This window comes from Haliotis rufescens, unplaced genomic scaffold (assembly GCF_023055435.1).
Source record: "Haliotis rufescens isolate VD_foot unplaced genomic scaffold, xgHalRufe1.0.p SCAF_6, whole genome shotgun sequence".
NCBI classification, from domain to species: Eukaryota; Metazoa; Mollusca; class Gastropoda; order Lepetellida; family Haliotidae; genus Haliotis; species Haliotis rufescens.
In genome coordinates this window covers 59,387,463-59,407,659 of record NW_025964334.1, presented here as the reverse complement: position 1 = coordinate 59,407,659, position 20,197 = coordinate 59,387,463, and the positions used below count along the sequence as shown (strand labels likewise).

General features: G+C 42.2%; 1 protein-coding gene across 1 annotated transcript; it reads left to right on the top strand.

Moving 5' to 3' along the window:
* The first annotated feature begins 5,179 nt into the window (after window positions 1-5,179).
* Window positions 5,180-15,021, top strand: LOC124143198. Its single transcript, XM_046512081.2, has 10 exons — window positions 5,180-5,325; window positions 6,329-6,406; window positions 6,882-7,520; window positions 8,873-9,079; window positions 10,555-10,911; window positions 11,870-12,043; window positions 12,696-13,141; window positions 13,737-13,851; window positions 14,194-14,273; window positions 14,857-15,021. Exons 2-10 carry the CDS (start codon window positions 6,340-6,342, stop codon window positions 14,896-14,898), a joined length of 2,127 nt encoding a protein of 708 aa, XP_046368037.2. The 5' UTR covers window positions 5,180-5,325; window positions 6,329-6,339; the 3' UTR covers window positions 14,899-15,021.
* Window positions 15,022-20,197: the final 5,176 nt, after the last annotated feature.

Here is a 20,197-nt window from a genome sequence, read left to right as displayed (position 1 = left end):
CGATATAGACAGAGGCCACTGTTTTAAGTAACCATGGTTGGCGATATAGTCAGAGGCCACTGTTTTAAGTAACAATGGTTGGCGATATAGACAGAGGCCACTGTTTTAAGTAACAATGGTTGGCGATATAGACAGAGGCCACTGTTTTAAGTAACTATGGTTGGCGATATAGACAGAGGCCACTGTTTCATGTAACAATGGTTGGCGATATAGACAGAGGCCACTGTTTCAAGTAACCATGGTTGGCGATATAGACAGATGCCACTGTTTCAAGAAACAATGGTTGGCGATATAGTCAGAGGCCGCTGTTTCAAGTAAGCATGGTTGGCGATATCGACAGAGGCCACTGTTTCAAGAAACCATGGTTGGCGATATAGACAGATGCCACTGTTTAAAGTTAGCATGGTTGGCGATATCGACAGAGGCCACTGTTTCAAGAAACAATGGTTGGCGATATAGACAGATGCAACTGTTTAAAGTAACCATGGTTGGCGATATAGACAGAGGCCACTGTTTCAAGTAACCATGGTTGGTGATAAAGACAGAGGCCACTGTTTGAAGTAACCATGGTTGGCGATATCGACAGAGGCCACTGTTTCAAGTAACTATGGTTGGCGATATAGACAGAGGCCACTGTTTCAAGTAACCATGGTTGGCGATATAGACAGAGGCCACTGTTTCAAGTTACCATGGTTGGCGATATAGACAGAGGCCACTGTTTCAAGTAACCATGGTTGGCGATATAGACAGAGGCCACTGTTTCAAGTAACCATGGTTGGTGATATAGACAGAGGCCACTGTTTCAAGTAAGGCTGGAAGGCGATATAGACAGAGGCCACTGTTTCAAGTAACAATGGTTGGCGATATAGAAATAGGCCACTGTTTTAAGTAACCATGGTTGGCGATATAGACAGATGCCACTGTTTCAAGAAACAAGGGTTGGCGATATAGTCAGAGGCCGCTGTTTCAAGTAAGCATGGTTGGCGATATCGACAGAGGCCACTGTTTCAAGAAACAATGGTTGGCGATATAGACAGATGCCACTGTTTAAAGTTAGCATGGTTGGCGATATCGACAGAGGCCACTGTTTCAAGTAACCATGGTTGGTGATGTAGACAGAGGCCACTGTTTGAAGTAACCATGGTTGGCGATATCGACAGAGGCCACTGTTTCAAGTAACCATGGTTGGCGATATAGACAGAGGCCACTGTTTCAAGTAACCATGGTTGGTGATATAGACAGAGGCCACTGTTTCAAGTAAGACTGGAAGGCGATATAGACAGAGGCCGCTGTTGCAAGTAAGACTGGTTCGCGATATAGACAGAGGCCACTGTTTTAAGTAACCATGGTTGGCGATATAGTCAGAGGCCACTGTTTTAAGAAACAATGGTTGGCGATATAGACAGAGGCCACTGTTTTAAGTAACAATGGTTGGCGATATAGACAGAGGCCACTGTTTTAAGTAACTATGGTTGGCGATATAGACAGATGCCACTGTTTTAAGTAATCAAAGTTGGCGATATAGACAGAGGCCACTGTTTTAAGTAACCATGGTTGGCGATATAGACAGATGCCACTGTTTAAAGTAACCATGGTTGGCGATATAGACAGAGGCCACTGTTTCAAGTAACAATGGTTGGCGATACAGACAGAGGCCACTGTTTTAAGTAACCATCGTTGGCGATATAAACAGAGGCCACTGTTTCAAGTAACAATGGTTGGCGATATAGACAGAGGCCACTGTTTCAAGTAACCATGGTTGGCGATATAGTCAGAGGCCACTGTTTCAAGTAACCATGGTTGGCGATATAGTCAGAGGCCACTGTTTTAAGTAACAATGGTTGGCGATATAGTCAGAGGCCACTGTTTGAAGTAACCATGGTTGGCGATGTAGTCAGAGGCCATTGTTTCAAGTAACTATGGTTGGCGATATAGTCAGAGGCCACTGTTTTAAGTAACTATGGTTGGCGATATAGTCAGAGGCCACTGTTTTAAGTAACTATGGTTGGCGATATAGTCAGAGGCCACTGTTTTAAGTAACAATGGTTGGCGATATAGTCAGAGGCCACTGTTTCAAGTAACTATGGTTGGCGATATAGACAGAGGCCACTGTTTCATGTAACAATGGTTGGCGATATAGTCAGAGGCCAATGTTTCCAGTAACCGTGGGTGTCAGTTAAGGAAGACACAACTGTTTCAAGTCAAAATGGGTGTAAACTCATTTTAAGTTCACTTAAAGTCTTTCACCAATCTCGATCTAACATAGCGATAGTAAAATAGTATATTTAGACTCTGCATTGCATTTAACACTGCTATATAACGTCAGACGTGGAAGATAAAATGGGCACATCAATATCGCCCTCCATACACTATAGACAAAGGGTGGAGAGCTTCGATATTAAAGTCCAATATTTGCCCTGGTAGCATCATGGTTGTGGAGGCCGTGTCAACAGAGCGTGGCGTACGTCACTGACACCGCGTTGTATGTATGTCTGATGTCTATGATACACCCACTTCTAGACATAGTCAAAGTTGAATCTGTTCAAACTGTAAAGATACTGTGAACCCCTGTGTGTAAACACTGGAAACATCCCCTTGGTCGAGTGGCAATTGCAGCGGAAGAAAACATACACGTATTGACTGAAGACTTCAAGTGAGGGGAAAGTGATTGTGGGGGTTGAGATGGGAAGGTCGGGGTGGGGATGAGATGGTGCTGATCGACGACCCCTGTCTCCATGCTAGCCTCTGTATCATACCTGTGTCGACCATTACCAATTGTTGACTGTGAATGCGATGCGAATATCTGGGCGCAAAGGTGTTGATACTTCACTTTATGATTATACAGTAAAATACGTTTATAACGAACACGCTTATAACGAACTGACTGATATTACAAACTAATTTCTTGGTCGCGGCCATTTGCTGTATATATACTGTATATATGCTAATAACGAACTACGGTTATAACGAACTAAAATTATTGGTCCCTTTAAGTTCTTTATAACCGTAGTTTACTGTATGCTAATAACAAACTAAGGTTGTAATGAACCAAAATTAGTGGTCCCTTCGAGTTCCGTTCGAGTTCGCCGCACCATCTACTATCCCATCTGACGCCCTCTTATTTATTAGCATGTGTACAACTGTACATTCTCTCCGTACATTTTCTTAGTTGGTACACTTAGACACAGTATTATATATAAGCTCGTGCAGCACTGTAGTATGTGATATGGTATTAAACTACAGCCATAGTGACTATACATTATTGTAGTGTGTGATATGGTATTAAACCACAGCCATAGTGACTATACATTATTGTAGTGTGTGATATGGTATTAAACCACAGCCAAAGTGACTCCATACATTATTGTAGTGTGTGATATGGTATTAAACAACAGCCATAGTGACTTGACATTACTGTAGTGTGTGATATGGTATTAAACCACAGCCATAGTGACTATACATTATTGTAGTGTGTGATATGGTATTACACCACAGCCATGGCGACTCTATACCTTATTATAGTGTGTGATATGGTATTAAACCACAGACATAGTGACTATACATTATTGTAGTGTGTGATATGGTATTAAACCACAGCCATAGTGACTATACATTATTGTAGTTTGTGATATGGTATTAAAGTACAGCCATAGTGACTATACATTATTGTAGTGTGTGATATGGTATTAAAGTACAGCCATAGTGACTATACATTATTGTAGTGTGTGATATGGTATTAAAGTACAGCCATAGTGACTATACATTATTGTAGTGTGTGATATGGTATTAAACCACAGCCATAGTGACTATACATTATTGTAGTGTGTGATATGGTATTAAACCACAGCCATAGTGACTATACATTATTGTAGTGTGTGATATGGTATTAAATTACAGCCATAGTGACTATACATTATTGTAGTGTGTGATATGGTATTAACCACAGCCCTAGTGACTATACATTATTGTAGTGTGTGATATGGTATTAAACCACAGCCATAGTGACTATACATTATTGTAGTGTGTGATATGGTATTAAACCACAGCCATAGTGACTATAAATTATTGTAGTGTGTGGTATGGTATTAAACTACAGCCATAGTGACTATACATTATTGTAGTGTGTGATATGGTATTAAACCACCGCCAAAGTGACTATACATTATTGTAGTGTGTGGTATGGTATTAAACCACAGCCATAGTGACTATACATTATTGTAGTGTGTGATATGGTATTGTAGTGTGTGATATGGTATTAAATTACAGCCATAGTGACTTTACATTATTGTAGTGTGTGATATGGTATTAAACCACAGCCATAGTGACTATACATTATTGTAGTGTGTGATATGGTATTAAACCACAGCCATAGTGACTATAAATTATTGTAGTGTGTGGTATGGTATTAAACTACAGCCATAGTGACTATACATTATTGTAGTGTGTGATATGGTATTAAACCACCGCCAAAGTGACTATACATTATTGTAGTGTGTGATATGGTATTAAACCACAGCCATAGTGACTATACATTATTGTAGTGTGTGATATGGTATTGTAGTGTGTGATATGGTATTAAATTACAGCCATAGTGACTATACATTATTGTCGTGTGTGATATGGTATTAAACTACAGCCATAGTGACTATACATTATTGTAGTGTGTGATATGGTATTAACCACAGCCCTAGTGACTATACATTATTGTAGTGTGTGATATGGTATTAAACCACAGCCATAGTGACTATACATTTTTGTAGTTTGTGATATGTTGTGTGTGAACTGTTGTGGGGGTATAAAGGTGTCCAAACGCACGCTCCTTTTATGACTAGTTCAATTCAAACACATCCAATCGTGAAATACGAGCCTATGATTATTTAACACAAGTTTATTGATACTAATATTTTCATATTAACATGAGAAAGGCCTTTCTACCAAAAAGTCCATATATAGGCATGGGCACAGAGAAATATTATAGTTTACATAGATGAATATAGTATAGATCTGTGCACCGGCAATGCAAGTGAATCAAGGCTTGGAGAACCCCATAGAAACTCTATCAATATTGACACAGCAAAGAAAGCGGGACGTGGAGGAAAGGTGGCTGTATTTACGACATCTCGACTGGCTACGTCACCATCATCCTACATCGTCGTGAACAACAGAGGGTGTGCTAAAACCTATATATAGTGAAGGCCCGCGTACAGACGGCCATTTCACAGAGAGTAGAGGGAGATACAAAGTCCTACCGCCTTTCTAGTACCTGTTCCAGCTCCACCATTACTCGCTACAGAGGAGGCCACACACAGAAGCTTTGAGCTCTTCGTAAGTAATTACCTACTGCATAATTACTGGTTGTGTAACAAGTAGTTGTCGAAATAGACATTGGCCCGTAGACCCGAGGCCGACAGATTTGTTCTTGGGCTAATCGTTACGTCCTGGGTGTATTAAAGTAATTATTTATTAAGCATTATTTAAATAATTTGATAAAAATAACTTTCATATGTATAAACAGTACGATTGGGCTTTTCAAACGGTGTGTAGTCGAAAAGATGTTTTACAAGCTGTTAATTCAAGCATCTTCTTCACTATTTTAAAGCGACATGTCGGCACAGAAGCCAGTACCTTTATTTAGCAAATGGTCACGTGTTTGTCAAGTCATCACCTCCTTCGTAACACACCCATCCCTGTCTTCATATTAACATTGTTTATGATGTTTCGTGAAGCATGAACCTCGCACAGGTATAAGGATTCAGCTATAATGATACGTGTTTTAGGATTTGGGTATAAGGGTTCAGGTATAATGATACGTGTTTTAGGATTCGGGTAGGAGGATTCAGGTATAAGGGTACATGTTTTAGGATTCAGGTATAAGGGTTCAGGTACAAGGGTACGTCTTTTAGGATTCGGGTATGGGGATTCAGGTACAAGGGTCACGTGTTTTAGGATTCGGGTTTAAGGTTTCAGGTATAATGATACGTGTTTTAGGATTCAGGTAGAAGGGTTCAGGTACAAGGGTACATCTTTTAGGATTCAGGTACAAGGGTACGTGTTTTAGGATTCGGGTATGAGGATTCAGGGTCAAGTGTACGTGTTTTAGGATTCAGGTATGAGGATTCAGGTACAAGGGTACATATAACGAACTATGTTTTTGGTCCTGTCTATTTGCTGTTTATATTCCGTACATTTGCTTAAATAACGAACTACGGTTATAACGAATTAAAATAAGTGGTCCCTTTGAGTTCGTTATAACCGTAGTTTACTGTACGTTCGTCCGTCACTCACTCACTCACTCACTCTGTGCTCACACATGTGTTTCTGTATTCAGCTGAAGAGACGATGAACACCAAGTTCTTCCTCACAGCCCTCGTGGCCGTCACCCTGCCTTCGCTCTCTCTTCAGCGATGTAAGAACTTTGTCATAATAGCAGTAACGGTATCAATAGCAATGATAATAACTATAATACAAGCAATACTATTATTTAAAAGTAATCATGTTTATCATAATCAAAAGAATTATTATGTTTATGAAGACACCGCCTCCGCGATAATATTAAATTTAGCAATTGAATCGCGAAACATATTTTAATACGTTTTCATGGTATTCAAATTCCCGCCACGTGTCGCTTCTGCTCCAAATATGCCGCAAACCTGTCGGACACTGTTACATTTATGGACTGACGTCATGGCGCTGTTCAAATTACCTCCCCGTGATCTAACGTTTCCATGGTAGCATCGTTCTTTCGTTGAGTAAAGCAGTACATCCATTTTTGGTGAGATAGTTTCTGTAAACAAGAGTTCTCGTGCTTCAAATATTATTACACTACACCTGGGGGTAGAGAAAACTTTATTCTTAATATTTTTTTTCGTGCTGAATTCCAGTGGTGAGAAATTGCGGCACGTCCACCTACAGAATCGATGACCTTGTGGTAGCATCTGAATTATCAGAAAACACAGCAGCAGCAGCAGGAACCGGAGGAGTACAAAACACCGATGTCAAGTTCCGTACGTACACCGATCAGATGAGGAGCTTCTTCACCGACGCCAACAGCGCTTCAGGCAACATTAACGTCGGCGTGGTCTACTTCTCAAACCAAAACACATTCCAGTACGATAATCAACTGAGGCCTGCAATCCAGCTTGTCACTGGCTCTTTCCCTACACGACAGGCTGCAGTTGGCGCGACGCTGATCGGGGGTCTACGAGGAATTGAGGCCAATGTCAACAGCATTACCACCAGCGGGAGGCGAGTTAACTTGCCCATCATCTATGCCTCCCAGACGTCGAGACGAGACATTGAAGAGATCGCCAATATTGTTGGCCGGCTGAGACAGAGAAACGTGTACACGTATCTGTTCGCCGTCGGGTCCGCCATACGGGACAACAACCTGGACAACTTAAGAGGCAACCTGACCGCCGTGATGGGGAGAGACGTTGTCTTTACCGTCCCCGACCTCACCAACCTGGGCCAACAAATCACGACACAAGTTCTCGAGTGTGATCTTGTAATTCCCAACTCACGTGAGTAAACATTCCCTGGTTACATCAGTTGTTGTGTACGGAACTGAATCGATATTTACAATGTTTTATAGTATTCTGTTGTGCTAGGGTAATACATAGAACATTATATTCGTGTTCATGTCATACTATGTTTACGACACGAGTGTCTAAATTCCAGAAATTAGGCACGAGTGTCGTAAACATTGTATATTATTACCGAAAAAGATGTCGACACACAGAAACGAATTTTAGTGTTTACCTATAAGAACAACAGCACCGGAACCACTCTCGCTCGGGAAATACCGGAGTTAAGACACTCGTATCGTAAACTCATATACTATCCTCTGTACATCATCGTGTTCTGTACTAATACTGACCCGCGATCTGATCACTATAATGTAACTATCGTGGCTTTAGAAATGTCTACCGGTGATCTAATAACTATACACACACATAGGGAGAAGTATGTACGTTAAGAGAGATGTTTTCAATGTGTACCACTTAATGACAAGGGGCGGTCTGGTAGCCTTGTTGGTAAAGCGTTCGTTTGTCACGCTGAAGACCCGGGTTCGATTCTCGACATGGGTACAATGTGTGAAGCCCATTTTTGGTGTACCCCGCCGTGATATTGCTGGAATATTGATAAAAGCGGCGTAAAACCATACTCACTCACTCACTCACTTAATGACAAAACTAACAATCAGTCAAGTGTTACCAAACATTCTTTATTCTTATCAGGATAAGCTGTACGTGATTTCCAAACTTTACACGCTAATCCTGCATGGTACAATGATGCATCTCGAGTCATAGGTCCATGACGTCACATGTGATGCGTTCATGAGCATCGGTTCACACAACATACCAGTACGTTCATTTATGCATGGAGCCAACCTAATACCTAATATCTCTTGAATATGAGTAATTATTCATATATAAATATCAACCAACATGTATGATATTTGCATATCTTTTGTAGGTGAGTATATATTTTTATCATCCAAAACTGGCTCCCACAAGAGATATCACTCGGCTGATATCTATCACATTGTAGATATCGCTGCAATAAAATTGCATCACACTGCTTTGCAGACCATTATGACGTCATTGTTACCATGACATCAAATAAAATGACATCACTTATCCCTCTGCTACTGAAGCTGTAAGCAGTACCTTTTACACTTAACACACTGCTTACTGTTTACAAACTGAAACAGTTAGAAGAAGAATGTTGGATGATAAAATCAAATCTCACTCAACACTCGATGATAAAAGTGGGGGGGAAAACTCGGAGATTCCACTTTTATCAACTCGTGTTGATATATTTGATACCAAAACACACTCGGGTAAGATTCTCTGTGTATCCCGTTCTGCAGTGTGTTCCAACTGTATCATCGAGGAAAGCTCCGCCCTCATCCCCCACCCTGACCGATGTGACAAGTACATCCAGTGCTACATTCAGGGCAACCAGATCCTGACTGCAGAGTTCTACTGTCCCCACGGCACCCTGTACGACCGCACCCTCTTCACGTGTCAGCACGCCGACATCGTCATCAACGACCGACGCACAAAGACCGGATGTCGTGAGTAGTACTTATAAGAAAACCTGTGCTAAATGTGCGAAATCTGTCCTACCAAAAGCGCTCGTAAAATACCCAACATCCTCCTCCTCCCAATCATCTTACGTGTAAAATCCAATTATTACAATTTGTTGTTTAACGCCGCACCCAGCAATTTTCCAGCTATATGACGGCGCTCTGTAAATAATCGAGTCTGGACCAGACAACAATTATTACAATTAACTCTCAGGATGCCTATTGTGTAATTCCTATTCTTTGACTGACATTGTTATATACGTGTTACAACTACTGCTCAATAAACAGTGTTTGTGTTTATATTCAAGTTATTCAAGGTATTTCCGCTATCCCAACTGTCCATTTATAAATGCGAACAAAGACCACTCGCATTTTATTCACGCTCGCATTAATTTCAAGATTTACAGTATTTCACTAAGCTTTGTTTTTCTAGGATACACAAATTATTGATGCTGACCTTGCATTCGCACCGATCATAATATTTCCTGTGTCGGCACATCCATGTTCATGGTGCCTTTCTTATGCCACCATCTTCTCCTGATCCCTGTACAATTATAGTTCGTCTGACAGTGTGCCCGGTATATACACATTTATCATAGTATGGGCTTCACTCACTGTAGCCATGTCGGGAATCGAACCCGGGCCTTCGGCGTGACGGGCGGACGCTTTAACCACTAGGCTACCCGCCGCCCCCACTATTATCATAACACCATTCTACCTACAACCATCGTGCTATGCCTTGATTGCTTCGTGAAGACACGAGGGCAGTGTGTTTTGGATAACCTGATTCGGAAGGTGGTTCAAAGTGACAGCTGCCGTAGGAATCATTCCTCGATGAATAATAATAATAAATAATGTTCAGATTTATTATTATTTTATTTTTAAAATCCCCACCCTAAACCATTCACCTTATTACCCCGGTCAGTGGATCCGTATGCTCTCGATTAATTCTCAGCTCCCTGGGGAGTATACGCTAGTGATACTGTACATTTCCAGGTTAGAAATAATCCGTTTAGAGCTGCTGTGTAGTGACGCTTTAAAAAAAATAAATTATTGTAAATTCCTGACAGTTTATTTTATCGGATGGAAAGCCTGATATCCTTACATCAAAACTTAGGAATTCAATTTGTTATCGGACTTTGTAGCTAAAATGGAAAGAATTATCATTAAACCGCCCGCCATGTTATGAGAAATGAGCGGGCCACTGTAACTTGATACTGCCCTCAGGTATTGACCACGGGCCATTATGAGGCCGTTGTTACGTGACTTCATATGACGTTCAATAGTGACGTCATTTGGTTTGTTCTATGACGTTTCCATATTTGTAAAAGTAGTTCAGTGATATTCGTTATGTGTTGATTGCAGTAAATGTTTCAAAACCGATATTGTTTTATATTTTTATTTGATAACAAATTCCATCCATTTTATTACTGCTCCCTTACAACGTTGATTTCTCCCTGCAGAGTGGTGTTCGAATAACGGTGAGCGCCACCCCTACCAGGACAGCTGTGCCGCGTTCTGGCAATGTGGAGGCTCCTCTAGCTCAGGGACGGGCACCCTCCGGGCTCAGTGCTGTCCCCAGGGTCAGCGCTTTGACAGCTCCTCCCAAACCTGTGTGTTCGACACCACGGGATGTGACAGAACCCTCAAGCATGCCCATGCGTCTTACTGCAAGACCTACTTCCAGTGTAGAGGAGAAGAATTGGCTTCTGATTGTTGCACTGGCGGCCTCAGCTTCATCGGCAACGACACCTTCAGGGACTGCGCTTTTCAGGACGACTGTGTCGATCAGAACTGCCTCGAACCACGTAGAAACCCGAGTACGTCTTACGTTTTCCTAAACTGCTGGACCCGGGAAGATCCGGGGTAGAATAGGTCCTCAGCAATCCATGCTTGCCGTAGAAGGCGACTATGATAACGGGATCGGGTGGTCAGGCTCGCTGACTTGGTTGATGCATGTCATCGATCCCAATTGCATGGATCGGTGCTCATGATGTCAATCACTGGATTGTCTGGTCCAGTCTCGATTATTTAAATGACGGCCCTCATATAGCTGGAATATTGCTGGAATATGTACGGCGTAAGGCAACAGGGAAACTTTCTTTTGCCCGGCAGGGTATTCTGCGATTTAATACACACAGACATCAATCTATGAACCTGAAGTGTAATGAGAAGATGCAAGATTTTTTAAAAAGGGTGCAAGTCTTTCCTGTCTATGGGGGCTTGGTCGGGGTGGGGTGTTATGATATGATGTCTACACATTGGGAAGAACCCTAGCAACTTGGCCCCTCTCTAACGTGAACCCCTCTGTAACGTGAACCCCTCTGTAATGTGAACCCCTCTGTAATGTTAACCCCTCTGTAATGTGAACCCCTCAGTCATGTGAACCCCTCTGTAACGTGAACCCCTCTGTAATGTGAACCCATCTGTAACGTGAACCCCTCAGTCATGTGAACCCCTCTGTAATGTGAACCCCTTTGTAACGTGAACCCCTCAGTCATGTGAACCCCTCTGTAACGTGAACCAATCTGTAACATGAACCCCTCTGTAATGTGAACCCCTCTCTAACGTGAACCAACCTGTAACGTGAATCCCTCTGTAACGTGAGCCCCTCTGTAATTTGAACCCCTGAGTCATGTGAACCCCTCTGTTACGTGAGCCCCTCTGTAATTTGAACCCCTGAGTCATGTGAACCCCTCTGTTACGTGAACCCCTCTGTAATGTTTGACATTACATGTTATGTGAACCCCTCTGTAATGTGGACGAACTGTGTTTCAGGCTGTGACTACGAAGCTGTTGGCCAGTGTCAGTTTAGAAGGCTCAGTATCAACGCCAACTATACTGCCCAGGACTGTCCCAAAGGCCTCGGGTTCGACGTGACAACGTGTGCCTGCTCGATCTACCTTGACATAACAGTTGTCTGCCCAAACGCCGTGCTCAGCAGATATTCCGGTAAGTAAATCACAGACAAGTGGAGGAAGTAACGCAAGGGTTGATGGAGGTGCGTGTCTAGAGAGAGAGATAGATAGAGAGAGAGAGAAAAGCAAGGATTGATGGAAGTGCGCGTCTAGAGAGAGAGAGATAGAGAGAGAGAGAGAGAAAAGCAAGGATTGATGGAGGTGTGTGTCTAGAGAGAGAGAGAGAGAGAGATAGAGAGAGAGAAAAAAGCAAGGATTGATGGAGGTGCGTGTCTAGAGAGAGAGAGATAGAGAGAGAGAGAAAAAAAAGCAAGGATTGATGGAGGTGCGTGTCTAGAGAGAGAGAGATAGAGAGAGAGAGAAAAAAAGCAAGGATTGATGGAGGTGCGTGTCTAGAGAGAGAGAGAGAAAAAAAGCAAGGATTGATGGAGGTGCGTGTCTAGAGAGAGAGATAGAGAGAGAAAAAAGCAAGGGTTGATGGAGGTGCGTGTCTAGAGAGAGAGAGATAGAGATAGAGAGAGAGAAAAGCAAGGATTGATGGAGGTGCGTGTCTAGAGAGAGAGATAGAGAGAGAGAGAGAGAGAGAGAGAGAGAGAGAGAGAGAGAGAGAGAGAGAAAAGCAAGGTGAGAGAGAGAGAGAGAGAGAGAGATCCATATCATCAACTGTTTATTGTTTTATTTCCCAGAGCCTTGCCAGGATAACTTCCTCACAACAATGGCCAACTACGACGGCAGTAACGCTTATTTCGACGACGAAGCACCATGGGCCTGGAACATCAAGAACAACAACGTCACCAAAACCAATAATGGCGGGGTCTACGACGGCACTCTGTCTTACCTGTCCATCCCGCGCACCGCTGGTACTGGGGATCTAACCAAGCCGGGCATGTGGGCTCGTGTGGTCTACCAGGATGGTACGGATAACGGCCTGCCGCTGAATCAGCCTAGGGTCCTCCTTAGCAACGCCCCGTGTGAAGACTCAGTTGATTCGAATGAAGATGCATCAATCTCCATCACCACTACACCCAGCCAGGGTAGCGTCACCGTCAGGCTCGTCACCGACAGCAACACGTCGTACGACTACACCGACGATGTGCCAGCCACAGTTCAGCTAAGCTACAACACAAACACTGTGCGTTACATTCTAAAATGATAATAAGTTAGATAAAGACATTTCCTTACTCTTGATATTTGGTCTAACCGCCGTGGGGCTGCCTGGTTGGAATTGGTACCAGTGTTCTGTGCTGGTAGTAGGAGGCGAAATATTGGATTGGATGGTTTAGATCGGTGACGTGGTTAAATGCGTGTCACACCCCGACGGGGAGGCTCGATGATCACAATAATGATCACTGGATTGTTTGGTCCAAAATCGATTCCTTACAGGCCGCCGTCATATGGCTGGAATATTGCCGAGTGTGGCGTTAAACAACGCACACACACACACACACACACACACACACACACACACGCACACACACACGCACAGACACAGACATAAACACATATACACACATAGACACACCACACACACACAAATACTTTTTTATGCGGTAACAACTTAAAGGGGCAAGAAAAAACTGCTTTTGTTTTATCCTCTTTCCGGAATCAGTTCTATGCTTGTAATCAGTCTTATTCAACCTCTTAGTCTAGAATGTCTTATTATCTTTATTTGTAAAGTAAGTTGTCAGTCTGTCTGTGGGGCTCCATGTATCTTGTTGCTGTTGCAGTATGGCCCCAATGACGTCAAGACTGTGACCTATCTGTACGAGAACAACGTCCTCACTGCCAGCCTCAACATCAACGGCTTCGAGGTGGACCGAGCAACGGCCAACGGAAATGGACGTATGTACACTCCTCACCTCTTGCATGAGTTGCATCCCTTACCGTTACCTGGATCCGATAATTGCAACGATTACGATTCTTAGGTTGTTGGCGCCATTCCTGTGCCTGTTAGTTCCCCCCAAGAAGCAAACGTCTCTCCTTTGCGTAACTTTGGGCTTTCCTCCCACATTGCTATGCTGAGTGAATGTCAACGATCATTGATTGACTCACTATGCTGAGTGAATATGCTTGCTCACTTAACGTCCTTGTCAACTTAACTATTAATCGGATTTAACGTCTTAGCTCAGTGTGGTACTTTAAATCACCCATTTCCTTGCTGACTTGACCTTTCCACTATTTCAGCCATTGGAACACGCAGCTGTGGTCTCAAGGTCGGCAAGGGAGCTAACAATGAGAGATTGTTCAAGGGAGCCATTGAAAGGGTAAGCAAACATAGTTATGACTTTGTAAACAATAGACAGGAATACAATGGTTAAATATGATGACCAACAGGGATACTATGATGAACACCAGAAATACAATGATGAAATTTAGGAATACAATGATGGACACTAGGGATACAATGATAAATACTAGGTATACTATGATGAACACTAGGAATACAATGATGAAATTAGGGATACAATGATGGACTCTAGGGATACAATGATAAACACTAGGTATACTATGATGAACACTAGGAATACTATGATGAGCACCAGGAATACAATGATGAACTTAAGGGATACAATGATGGAATCTAGGGATACAATGATAATCACTAGGTATACTATGATGAACACTAGGTATACTATGATGAGCACCAGGAATACAATGATGAACTTTAGGGATACAGTGATGGACTCTAGGGATACATTGATGAACACTAGGTATACAATGATGAACACTAGGGATACAGTGATGAACACTAGGGATACAATGATGAACACTAGGGATACAATGATGAACAATAGCGATACAGTGACAAACAATAGGGCGTCAACGGTTGTTGTTTTCTGTTTGCAGGTGGAGATGCACTTTCAGTGCACCCCATTCCCAGCTGTGTAGGAATGGCGCACACCATCGTCATGCCCAAACTTGCGTCAACCTCCAACTACGTCATACTTACATTATTAATTTATCCACTGTTTTTCATGAATAAAATTTGCATTTATTTGCTTTTTTTATAAATGTTGTGTCACTATTCACTGGAAATAACATTGAAATATACGTGTGATCGTTCGTGTGCGTGTACGCGTGTGTTGGTGATCTACACACTAGAAGGGCAACATGGACATCACAATGGTTGGCACATCAGTTTGGTCAACGCTGCTTTGAATCAGACAAAATCACTTACCTCACCTCATCTCATAATGTTTCGAATGGTGTCAGTTTGGTTAACGCTGCTTTGAATCAGACAAAATCACTTACCTCACCTCATCTCATAATGTTTCGAATGGTGTCAGTTAGGTCAACGCTGCTTTGAATCAGACAAAATCACTTACCTCACCTCATCTCATAATGTTTCGAATGGTGTCAGTTTGGTTAACGCTGCTTTGAATCAGACAAAATCACTTACCTCACCTCATCTCATAATGTTTCGAATGGTGTCAGTTAGGTCAACGCTGCTTTGAATCAGACAAAATCACTTACCTCACCTCATCTCATAATGTTTCGAATGGTGTCAGTTTGGTTAACGCTGCTTTGAATCAGACAAAATCACTTACCTCACCTCATCTCATAATGTTTCGAATGGTGTCAGTTAGGTCAACGCTGCTTTGAATCAGACAAAATCACTTACCTCACCTCATCTCATAATGTTTCGAATGGTGTCAGTTTGGTTAACGCTGCTTTGAATCAGACAAAATCACTTACCTCACCTCATCTCATAATGTTTCGAATGGTGTCAGTTAGGTCAACGCTGCTTTGAATCAGACAAAATCACTTACCTCACCTCATCTCATAATGTTTCGAATGGTGTCAGTTTGGTTAACGCTGCTTTGAATCAGACAAAATCACTTACCTCACCTCATCTCATAATGTTTCGAATGGTGTCAGTTAGGTCAACGCTGCTTTGAATCAGACAAAATCACTTACCTCACCTCATCTCATAATGTTTCGAATGGTGTCAGTTTGGTTAACGCTGCTTTGAATCAGACAAAATCACTTACCTCACCTCATCTCATAATGTTTCGAATGGTGTCAGTTAGGTCAACGCTGCTTTGAATCAGACAAAATCACTTACCTCACCTCATCTCATAATGTTTCGAATGGTGTCAGTTAGGTCAACGCTGCTTTGAATCAGACAAAATCACTTACCTCACCTCATCTCATAATGTTTCGAATGGTGTCAGTTTGGTTAACGCTGCTTTGAATCAGACAAAATAAACACGTAACCTCACCGTACCTCACCTCACCTAACAATGTTTCGAATGGTGTCAGTTAGGTTAATGCTGCTTTGAATCAGACAAAATCACTTACCTCACCTCATCTCATAATGTTTCGAATGGTGTCAGTTAGGTTAACGCTGCTTTGAATCAGACAAAAAAAACCACGTAACCTCACCGTACCTCACCTCACCTAACAATGTTTCGAATGGTGTCAGTTAGGTTAATGCTGCTTTGAATCAGACAAAATCACTTACCTCACCTCATCTCATAATGTTTCGAATGGTGTCAGTTTGGTTAACGCTGCTTTGAATCAGACAAAAAAAACACGTAACCTCACCGGACCTCACCTCACCTAACAATGTTTCGAATGGTGTCAGTTAGGTTAACGCTGCTTTGAATCAGACAAAAAAAACACGTAACCTCACCGGACCTCACCTCACCTAACAATGTTTCGAATGGTGTCAAGTTAATCAGTTTTAATAAATATTCCAGGAACCACCAACAGTTTCATTATCCTTTTTTAACATCTGTGGGGGCGGTGGGTAGCCAAGTGGTTAAAGCGTTCGCTCGTCACACCGAAGACCCGGGTTCGATTCCCGACATGGGTACAATGTGTGAAGCCAATTTCTGGTGTCCCTCGCCGTGATATTGCTGGAATATTGCTAAAAGCGGCGTAAAACCATACTCACTCACTCACTCACTTCAACATCTGTGTCATTCTATTGTTTGAACGCTACATTATGTTTTAGGAATGGAGAGTTGTTTGTCAACAATACATTATCGTGAACCAACATTTGAATTAATTTCCACTTGGAGTAGACGGAACTATTTTGTACATTTATTGACTAGTGAATATTTTTTTCCGAAAACATGTGTTGCCAGCGGGGTTCGAACCCGCATCGTTTGATTTAAGAACATGTAATTGTCAACTTCAGCTACGGCGGCACATGAAGACATGGTTTGAAATTAACTATTAACTATTTTTCATTATTTTTGCATAATGCTTAAAAGCCCAAATAATATGTATATAGTTTGTGTTAGAGCAGGTTACCTACAACAATGTTCATATTTATAGCAATTAGATAAACCTTTGACGAGAAAAAACAAATTAGGTAACATATACATCCTTGTTCGGGGCTCTATATTTCCTATTATTCTCGTCAGCATGTATTGACAATGTGCAAGCGATTGATAGATACTAGTTTAGGGCCCAACGAAATTATGAAGAGCCGTGTACCATGCATTGTAAATGCCAGCACGGGACGGAGCTTGGCGCACGTGCAACAGCGGCAGAGAAGTATTTCAACGTATTCCTCGTGCATCACGCAAGGGCGACTCACGCAGTAAAAATACAGACAACAAAGAGTTCCGGTTTATTTTTCAAATATTTTCCACAACAGGTGAGGTGAAATGGGGTTTAACGTCGCGTCCAAGTTTATTGCACTTATATAGCGACGTGCATGCACGTGTGTGTGTGTGTGGCTGCTTGTACTAGTCCGGACTGATGCCGATTTATAGTGCTAGCTCACTGAAATACCATGCCGCAGTTTAACATGAATACCCCACTCAGACACCGTATACTGACTCCGAGCCGACCAGTCCTTGTTAGCCCCTTAATGCCGAGCGCCAGACAGGGTAACAACAAGTACCATCTTTTCACGTCTTTTGGTATGACCGGTCGGGGATCGAACCGGGACCTTCCGCTCTCCGGGCGGACGCTCTACCACTAGACCACGGAGACAGTCTTCCACAACAGAATATCTTGTCTAAGTGTAAAAGTAGGGATGAGTTTTAAGGAGGGGAATATCCTCGTAACTCTCTCTGCTCCATTATTTTTGAGAGTAAGGAGGACATTATTCCCCTCTACAAATAGCCCAAAATATCGTGAAACATTGCTGTCAATTGAAATCATCACCTTACAATCATTATGGATTCTGTCAAAGGATATGTTAAAACATGGGCCAACTGAGACGATGGACCTGTTGAATATCTTTAGGTTAAGTCAGTACGTGATTTTGTCATTGGTAGGATTGAAAAAGAAGAAACAGGGGTGGAATTAACCCATTCTGTCCCAGCCAGTTGGCATCTAGTCTGGCTGCCCTACCCCCACTGACAAAGCCTAAAATAACATAAGCATTATATGTGAAGATCACTTCATCAATTGTTTGATCAAAGCATTGGTATAAAGTGACATCTTCAAATATTCAGCCATGACATTGAAGACAGCGACCTGAAAATTAAGTATGAAAACATCGATCCTATCGATAACCTACGCACCGGTGTGTATAACAATGAATGCCGACAACAATTAGAAATGTGTGCGTTTGATATCAGAACAACTTCTTATCATACGTGTTCGAATCTATTTTAGAACGCACACTATTAAGTAAACCACATACCACTAATAATTAAGCAATACAGTCCTCTCCATGTCCAATATCTGCATAAAGCAGAGTCGGTTGTACAATTCCGACTATATCATGAGCATCAAATAGTAATGATACCAGGTGTTCGCGAAAAGGTGAGCGTATCCTACCCCATGGGTGGCACCCGTCACAAACACATGCAAAGGCATGTCAATTGTTCACTGAAAAACACATGGGAACATATGGTACAAGTCAAAATAGGGAATTGCATCAGACATCATTTTTGTCACTGATGCGTCAGATTTGGAAATGTCCTCCACATCTCTACAATAAAACTTTTGAGGCCTTGAATGTCGTGACCTTGATCAAACAACATCTCAGCCACTGTGTCAGGGTCACACAGGTTATCGGTTACAACAACGGGCATCTCTCAGACTCTCGTGTCATTCAATGCCGACTCATCTTCAACTAAAACGGCAGTATTCAGAATAGTTCCGTTATCAGTGATGTACCAGCAGGCACATTTCTACTCAAAGTGAGCGAGTGAATTTAACGTCACATCGACAATATTTCATCCATATCGTGACGCAGGCAATAGATAAATTGAGTCTGAATAAAAACCTGTCATCAATGGACTGTATAATAACTAGATTATCGCAGTTTCAAATTGAAACTGAGAACTTAGTGAAAATAAATTATTATTCAACAACACATATAGATTGTCAGTAACAACAGTTAGACCACCATATTAGGGACCGAGGGGACTGACCATACTTCTGAATCCTCAACAGGATTTACACAATCCCTTAAGTCGCTGGCGATTATCTAAAACTTAAGCCAAAATATAAGATGACGAATATACTACGTTTATATACTGAGTCAAATTAAAAACTTCACATTTTTAAAAGTAATCCCATATATGATATACAACGGACAAATGTATCAGAGAAGGTAATTTTTAAATCATTAATGTCCAAAGAAGGATTTTAATTAACGGTGGTAACCATAATTTGTTCCAAGCACCTACGGTATTAGGTAATAACATCAACAGTTTAAATCAATAATAAGTCCCAAGCACGAGAATCTGATGGCACACAAGTTCAGTAGCGCGTATTGCCACCATTTGCGTTGACAACTGCCACACAACGCCTCCGCATGGACCTTGTGATGCTTGTGAACACATGATTGGGAAGACGACGCCATTGTTGCAGCAAAATGGTGCCAATATCTTGCAAATTCTGTGGTTGGTTCTGGAGAGTGCGCAGACTTCTGCCAAGAGCATCCCAGACGTGTTCCATGGGATTGAGGTCGGGAGACCTTGACGGCCAGTCCTGACGTTGACTCCCGCATTCTGAAGGAAATTCCTTGTCAAAATTGCTGTGTGGGGTCTGGCATTGTCGTGTTGGAAGATCAAACCGGGTCCATGTGCTGCCATAAAAGGCAGATGTTCTGGTGCCAGTACCTGGTCGCGGTAAGCAGCAGCGTTGAGGTTGCCACGGATGACAAGAAGCCTGGAACGTGCATTGCCACAGAAAGCACCCCACACCATGACACTTCCGCCTCGAAATCTGTCAACTTCCTGTACACAACACTGGGCGTATCGTTCATGAC

Excerpts from the sequence above, each read along its gene's own strand:
- LOC124143198 (XM_046512081.2), top strand. The coding sequence starts at position 6,340 with ATGAACACCAAGTTCTTCCTCACAGCCCTCGTGGCCGTCACCCTGCCT. Across the intron at positions 6,407-6,881 it reads TTCGCTCTCTCTTCAGCGAT|TGGTGAGAAATTGCGGCACG; the intron begins GTAAGAACTTTG and ends GCTGAATTCCAG. Across the intron at positions 13,852-14,193 it reads AACGGCCAACGGAAATGGAC|CCATTGGAACACGCAGCTGT; the intron begins GTATGTACACTC and ends CCACTATTTCAG.